Genomic DNA, 7,077 nt, shown 5'->3' with positions numbered 1-7,077 from the left:
TTTCCATGTCAGCTTTTCCTATCATTGTGAAGCCGAATTCACCAAGCGTTGGACTGTTCAAACACTAATATGGAACATTTACACTTGTGTGAGACAGATTAGTTTTACCCTTGCAGCGTATAACAGTTTGTGCAGTCACAAATCTTAGGTTGCACATGGACGTTCCCAGAGGGGTTACCTTCATGGACTTCGGTGAATGATGAAATGAATGTCACGCGGACCCTTGCAGACACGTGGACATGGAAACAATGAATGCCCATGTGCAGCCCAGAATACATAGATACGTCTGACTGCACCTATGCAACCACGCTTCCAAATAGACTCAAAATGTAGCATAGTACAACTGTGCATCTGTGGATGTCTGCAGCTGTCAGTGTGCGTGTCTGCAAGGCAATATAATAAAGCTGTAAGTCAGCAACTGATCTTTCATTTAGGAGACAAGGGTTCATTTCCCATGTGCAACCATTATTCCGAGACTAAAGTTTTGTTTTCACACGTTCGGTTGGGTTCAGAAAAACATCAAACTTTCGATTAAACCATGAACAGTTCTCAAGATGTTTGAAGCTTCTCCTACATTTTTGGGGTTCCCCGGGTGACCAGTCCCACACCATTGAATGTGTAATTGGCTTACTGAAAAGTGGTGACAGTACGGTATTCTGTGTCTATGTGCTTCAGTCAGTTTGCCTCAACTTGTCTTTGGTGTTGAGGAGTTACTGATGAGGTGCTTTGTGGCTACAAGGGTACAGAAGGGTCAATCTGACATAAAAACTTCAAAACATATCCTGTGAAAGAAATAAGTGGTGCAAAGCTTGACAGGAGCAGGGAGAAAAGAGAAACACTGATTTTCTCAGCAGCCTCTCGGGGAGGCAGAAAGGCTGATCAGTGATGCAGTGATGGACAGTTTACTGACAGACCACTGGGATGTCAGCCAGTTTGCTAGGTTTTCTACTTAGCAAGCTAGCGGTGTCCGATTATCCCCCGAGTTCCTCAGACGGAGAATCAACATGAGTGACAGGTGGCAGAGTGTAAAAACTGACCCAACACATGGGGAGGAGGAGGAGGAGGAGGAGGAGGAGGCCTGTTGCAGACTGCTGACTCGAAGAGGAAAGTTTTAGCTTTAACTGATCCATGCTGGTTTCACTTTATGACTTCTCCAGTTAAACTGATGCTGATAATTTGATCTCTGCGGCGCAGTGAAGTGGGTCGGGTGACGTCAGAAACGTACGGCGACGGGGGTTCAGTTCAACATGGGTTCTGACTGTGTCATCGTGTTCAGTGTACGAACAAACCGAAGCTCGCACATGTGTGTCCAAACGAGTGGATCTGAGTGTGTTTGTGCGCACAGCTTGTCTCGAGGTTTGTGTTTCTCCTGCTACGTCAGTCCTATTGGCCACGGTCTATATTTAGCCAGGAGGTCGCAGCCAAACAGCGTGGGAGACGGTTCAGAGAGACGTGAGTCTGGAAGGAGGTCAACACGATGACAGAGATGTGCTGGGAGCAGGATAACGAGAACTGAACCAGCGGTAGCGGTGTTTAGAGGGTCTAGGAGGAGGACTGAAACCACAAATCTGAGCACTCTGGAAGGAAATACACTCTTAAAAAGCATACAAGTCACTGTTTATATCTGTGACCCTCAGTGTCATGTACCTATATTTTAAAAGTTGGCCAAATACCACAAGATGATTTATTGATGTGCATATAATCACACAGGCTGATGTAACTCCTCAAATATCTCCAGCATGTCACTCGAAGTTACCCGATATGTTAAAAATATCGCAATTATGACTTCAGAGTAATTAGCTTGTATAAATTAAAAAGGGCCCTAACGCTGTTATGGGAGTCTAAATATGTACTGTATCACATAACAGCATGTAACATGTAACTGCTACATCCTGAGTTCAAATTTAGCCAGAGACCTTTGTTGTATGTCATTACTCTCTCTCCCTCCTCTTATGTCCCGCTGCTCTTCACAGTATGGCACAAATCTGGTATTTGAAAGAAGTTTAATGTTTGGAAAGGTGGACGATCCTATTAAATAGCTAAGATGTTCATATTTTTTTGCTATGGCAAGTGATATCAAGATGATTGCACATTTTCAATGCCATTTTGACACAGGTCAGATAGAAGAAAGGCTTGAAATTGGTTTGTTTCGTTTACGCAGATCAGGCCAATAAAAGACACAGTGTCATCTTTTGCGGTTTATTTTTGCCTTATTACAAAGAAACCAGAAACTGTAAACACTGGCTGGACTCCAAACCCAACTGACACAGTGCTAGTTTAAGACTACAGTGTGCTGTGAACAAAATCCCATATGCCAACAGCATCACTCGATTGCCTGTCTTTAAAAAAGGTATTTTACAGTCCTTGGTTTGACTCCCCTCCACCTGGATTCTCTTTCCTGTCTCTGTCCACTGCACTATCAAAATAAAAGCAAAATCTTGTTAAAAAAAAACATATTCTTAAGGAACAAAAACATGTTTTAGATGGCTTGTTTTGGCTAAATTCCAATGGCAATGTATTCGAGTAACGTAACTTAAATATTGGAAAAACCAGAGGTTAACAACATTACGACAGCATTTTCCCCTCCTGCTGTTGTTTATAAGTTCATAAAGCTCTGGTGTTACATCTGCCACCTCATATACAGCCTATGTAGTGACTCCTCAACAAGCAGTAGGCACAAATCCATAAGTCTTATTACTTAACACCTGATGGCATTTGGTGGCATCTTACATTAATAAATTAAAGTTAATCCCAACTCATTTCAGACATTCTTTTAAGCTTTCGGTTTCTTTTCATTTTGTGTGATTTATTATTATTCTTTATATATTTACATATTTGTTTTGCCTTAATGGGATTGTGGCATGTGAAATGGTTGGTTTTTCACTCTACCTTTACAACCAGCACTGTTGCTTAAAAATTACTGCAAAAAAACTGCAAACGCAATTACGTTTTGAGGAATTTTCTGCCAGATTACTATTGTTGCTGCATATAACAACATGTCCAATCAACAAACCTTTGGCCTTGATTTTATCGCTTTATTGTTGATTTCTTTTTGTTTATTTTAGCCAACCAAACATATATATAGTAGACGGGGCAGAACTCAACACCTATGGCCTTAAAAAACAGAGAGGAAGCTTTTAAAATGCTGTGAAAGGTTGTATTTTAACCCAAACTGTGACTTTTTTTTTTTTAAACCAAACTAAACAGTGACTAAAAACCCAAGACCAAGAATAACAGTTCCACACAGTTGGCAAATGGAGAGGGGTCATCCTTTTGGGGTCATCCTTAAACCCAAATCATGTTTTTTTTTTTGCTAAACCTAACCAAACAGCGGGTGAAAACCAAATTGTTTTTCCTATCTCAGGTAGACTTTTTGACTTTCTTTCTTTCAAACACAAACCCTTCCTATTGCATCTCAGTCTTACCTCTTATAGGGAGAATTTTTTTCAAGAAATAATTCCGAATGCATGATGTTTTGTGAGACAAGCAATGTATGGGAAATCCAGTAATTTCCCAGACTGGGATAAATAAAGTATTTTTCTATTCTATTCTATGGAAGCACAAAATGTGTCAATAGTGTCTGTGTAATACATTTTAAGATGTAAATATCCCTGTAACAACATTTTACTACTTTCTTAACAAGTGCACAAATCATAGCATAAAGTGAGTGTGTTTGTGTGTTAAAGCTCTAAATGGATTTTGGGTTTCATTTCCGCACTTAAATTTTAGAATAAAATGTTCAACCTTTCCAAAGTATTGTTTCGAGTGACATCAATAGCTCATTAAACTCCCATAATTTATGTGTAACATTTAAAACTAATGGAATTCCAGTAAACAAGAAGCCCGAAGAGGATGTTTTAAATGCAATGTGTCGCTAGTTAACGCAGTCATTTCCATCATGAGGCGCAAAGTGGGATGGCTGATAAAAGCAGCTATTGAGGAGGCAGCGACTGTAAGCCGAGAACGTGTCGAGAGTGCAGAACAGGAGAGAAATGGAACAGGAGAGAGGGTGACATTAAATATTCATGTCATGTTTAATAATAAAATGAACTCATTCATACTCAATCGATTCAGTTCAAAAAAAAAAGTTGCAGAGATGGTTCACCTTCCATTCAGGCACAGCAAAGCACTTTGTTCTAACATAAATCATCCGCGAGAAACACTGGAGGTAAAAACATGGCAGCGGCTCACACTTCTAGCTGATTTAACACTGTGTAGCTTCTACTCCACTATAAATCTTTATTATTTTTCTGCTTGCATAGCACCTACATTACACATCTTACAATGTATGCAGCCGCTATACAATGCATGGGATGAAGACAAGTTGCGTTCTGTTGCATTTATAAGCAGACACAGATAATAAATACATAGAAATGTAACATGTTTTTACCATTACGATATTAGAACTCTGTCACATGGCAAAGCTGTCCCTTTGAAAGTAAATTCATGTAATAAGAATAATATAATAGGGTATACAAAAGGGTTGTATATGGTTATGCAATGGTTATGTATTTTTGATTAATGTCTCAACATCTCAATGTACAAAGATCAACAAAAATAACACTATAGACAATTCGAAGGCAGCTCTGCTGAAGGGAAGGCATTTGGAGGACAAACAAAATGTTGCTTTTTCACACACCACTGAGAATAAACTAGTTTCTTAAATGAGGCTCTCAGACTGGAGGTCAGTATACTCAAGGAGGGACGATTGTGTTGTGGACTGTTGTTACCTGAGCAGAAAAGGAGGCGGATTCGAAACTATTTGGGAAGATTTCAAAGTGTAACCACAGTAAAGGGTCAGCGTTTCGGATAAGACGGTGGCGAATGTAACTGCTGTAAGATTGCAATGCTGTCCATCGATGAATAAATAGACATGACAAACGTTGAGTTTAAAAACCTTAACTTGGGGATTTACAAAATTCTTGATCTCTTGGGTCAGTCTAGTTCAACCAATACCGTCCTCCCGACCCCTTCAGGATCAGCTGTTTTTTTTGTTTTTTTTATGTACAACAACTTCAGTGTATTTAATCAAACCATGCAACAAACTAAGGACACATTCCAAGTTACTGGCTCTTGAAGCACATAGGGGTCGAAATTGTGTGATTTTTTTATTATGTTTTCCAAGTGTTTTACTCCCTGGAACTTGGTGTATATCATAGTTACAATAGCATGACAGCACCAGTTTAATGTCTATGGCAAGGAGTAACAGAAACAAGCACTGGTACCCAGGATGTCTTATGTGTTTTCTGATAATTCACTGGAGATATTATTCGTAAACTCTTACCCAGAACCCACTTTCTTAAACTTTTCTCTGCATCTATGCTGTAATCCATGATACTGATGCTCCCAGTTGGTTATAGAAAAAACACAAAACAACATTTTTGGATTTTGATTGTGGCACCTGGAGTGGATGTAATATTAATTTGGTTGCTTTTTTTTTTCTTCTTTTAAACAGAACTCTGTGTTTTTCACTCTGAAAATGTCATGTGTCCATCTCCTGTACTTGTGAAGTTAAGAGGGCTTAAAATGGATGTGAAAAAATGAAACACAAATTTAAAAGCATTCAAATTTCTACCCACTCCTGTGTACTTCCAGAGCCTCGAATTCCAAAAGTATTTATAGTACGACTGTAAAAATTTTACATGGCTTCAATAAATATGCCAAATTTATTTGACAGAACATCAGGTGATGCTGCAGGGATCAGGTGGGATTTTTTTTTTTTTTTAGATTTGTTTATTTTTTAAATGGAGTGATCCTTCTGTTTGCACATTGAGCTCAGAGACATTCCATTAAAATAAGCAATAATTAGTTACTGGGTTACATTACCAGCACAGATGATAAATAAGGAGGAGATAAATGTTTAAGATAAATGTGTTATTAAACCGTAAATAAGTCACATTCAAACCAGAGAATCACTTTGTGAACTTTAAGCTGCTACACCATTTAGAGTAGTTTGAGTATATGTCAGACTGAAATATGTATTATTTGGGGGGGAAGAACTTTACTGCGTGATTATTTTCTTATCAAATATTTTTAATTAACTCGACTATTTTCCAGTAAATTGCCTCCGAACCCTGCAGGATCATTAGTAAGACAATACAGAAGTGCATCCCACACACATCGGAGCATTAAGATCACTATCGTATATGAAAGTGCATTTTGTTTTGATTTGGAGACTTTTAGCACTGAGCTGTTTCCATGTGTGACTAAACTATCATGGCACTATAGATCAACAGTCAGGAAATCCAGAAGGTATGTTATGCTAAAAAAACATTGTTGTAATGAAAAGACACTGGTATGTGTTTTGTCTTGGGTCAGTGCAGTAAATTAAAGAAATTCCAGTGACTCTCTCATCAGTCTCCCGTTAACACACTTGTAATTCCTTAAGGTCAACACAAAAAAAAAAAAAAAAAAATGCAATCTCTTTGCTAAGACATCTCTGGGAAACTTCCTCACCTCTCTGCACCCTCCCCTTCCTCACGGAGCGGGGCAGATAAAGTGCACCGTCGCCTCTGGGACACTAGCTGCTGCTGTCCTTGTGAGGGAGACACTTCTGCCAGGGGCTGTAGGGCAGCGCCAGCAGCAGGAAGAGGATTCCGCCCACGATGAGGACAGCCCCCGCGCAGCCGACGCACGACACCGACCAGGAGAGCTCGTGGTGGAGGGGAACCGTGTGGTCGCTGGCCAGAAACGCCAGGACAGACTGGTGGAAGACCATGAGGGAGAGGAGCACCAGGACACCTACAGAGGACAGGTTAAATATCAACAGGTTGTTTCATGGATCATACAGCAGCTCGTCCGGTCTGCTGCTACCTTTACTGACCTGACAGGATGAAGCAGACGGACGCTGGCTTGAGGAAGAACAGGATTTCTTTACTGAGCGACATGGTGATGCAGATGGCTCCCATCGCCATCAGGAACAGGCTGAACAGGGCCAACATGGCCGTTGCCACATTCAGATCTGCATAGGGGAGAAGAACAATGTTACAGATCGAAAATTTAAGAGCAGCCACTGTGTTAGACACACCAGTTGGTTTTGGGTAGGCCTGAATCAAAATTACTTATATAGCGTCTTTG

General features: G+C 40.0%; 1 protein-coding gene across 3 annotated transcripts in view; it reads right to left on the bottom strand.

Moving 5' to 3' along the window:
• Positions 1-4,010: 4,010 nt before the first annotated feature.
• Positions 4,011-7,077, bottom strand: part of LOC103370321 (voltage-dependent calcium channel gamma-6 subunit-like) — a 20,856-nt gene continuing 17,789 nt past the window's right edge. For all 3 annotated transcript variants that reach the window (XM_008299341.1, XM_008299340.1, XM_008299339.1), the window contains exons 6-7: positions 6,824-6,961; positions 4,011-6,741 (exon numbers count right to left, since the gene is read on the bottom strand). In XM_008299341.1, the coding sequence (XP_008297563.1) occupies positions 6,521-6,741; positions 6,824-6,961 (359 nt within the window). In that variant the 3' untranslated portion in view covers positions 4,011-6,520. The remainder of the gene's footprint in view (positions 6,742-6,823; positions 6,962-7,077) is intronic.

Source organism: Stegastes partitus, unplaced genomic scaffold, assembly GCF_000690725.1.
Source record: "Stegastes partitus isolate 25-593 unplaced genomic scaffold, Stegastes_partitus-1.0.2 Scaffold1404, whole genome shotgun sequence".
Lineage (NCBI taxonomy): Eukaryota > Metazoa > Chordata > Actinopteri > Pomacentridae > Stegastes > Stegastes partitus.
Note: the sequence above shows the minus strand (reverse complement) of the source record. Positions and strands in the feature narration are given on the sequence as shown.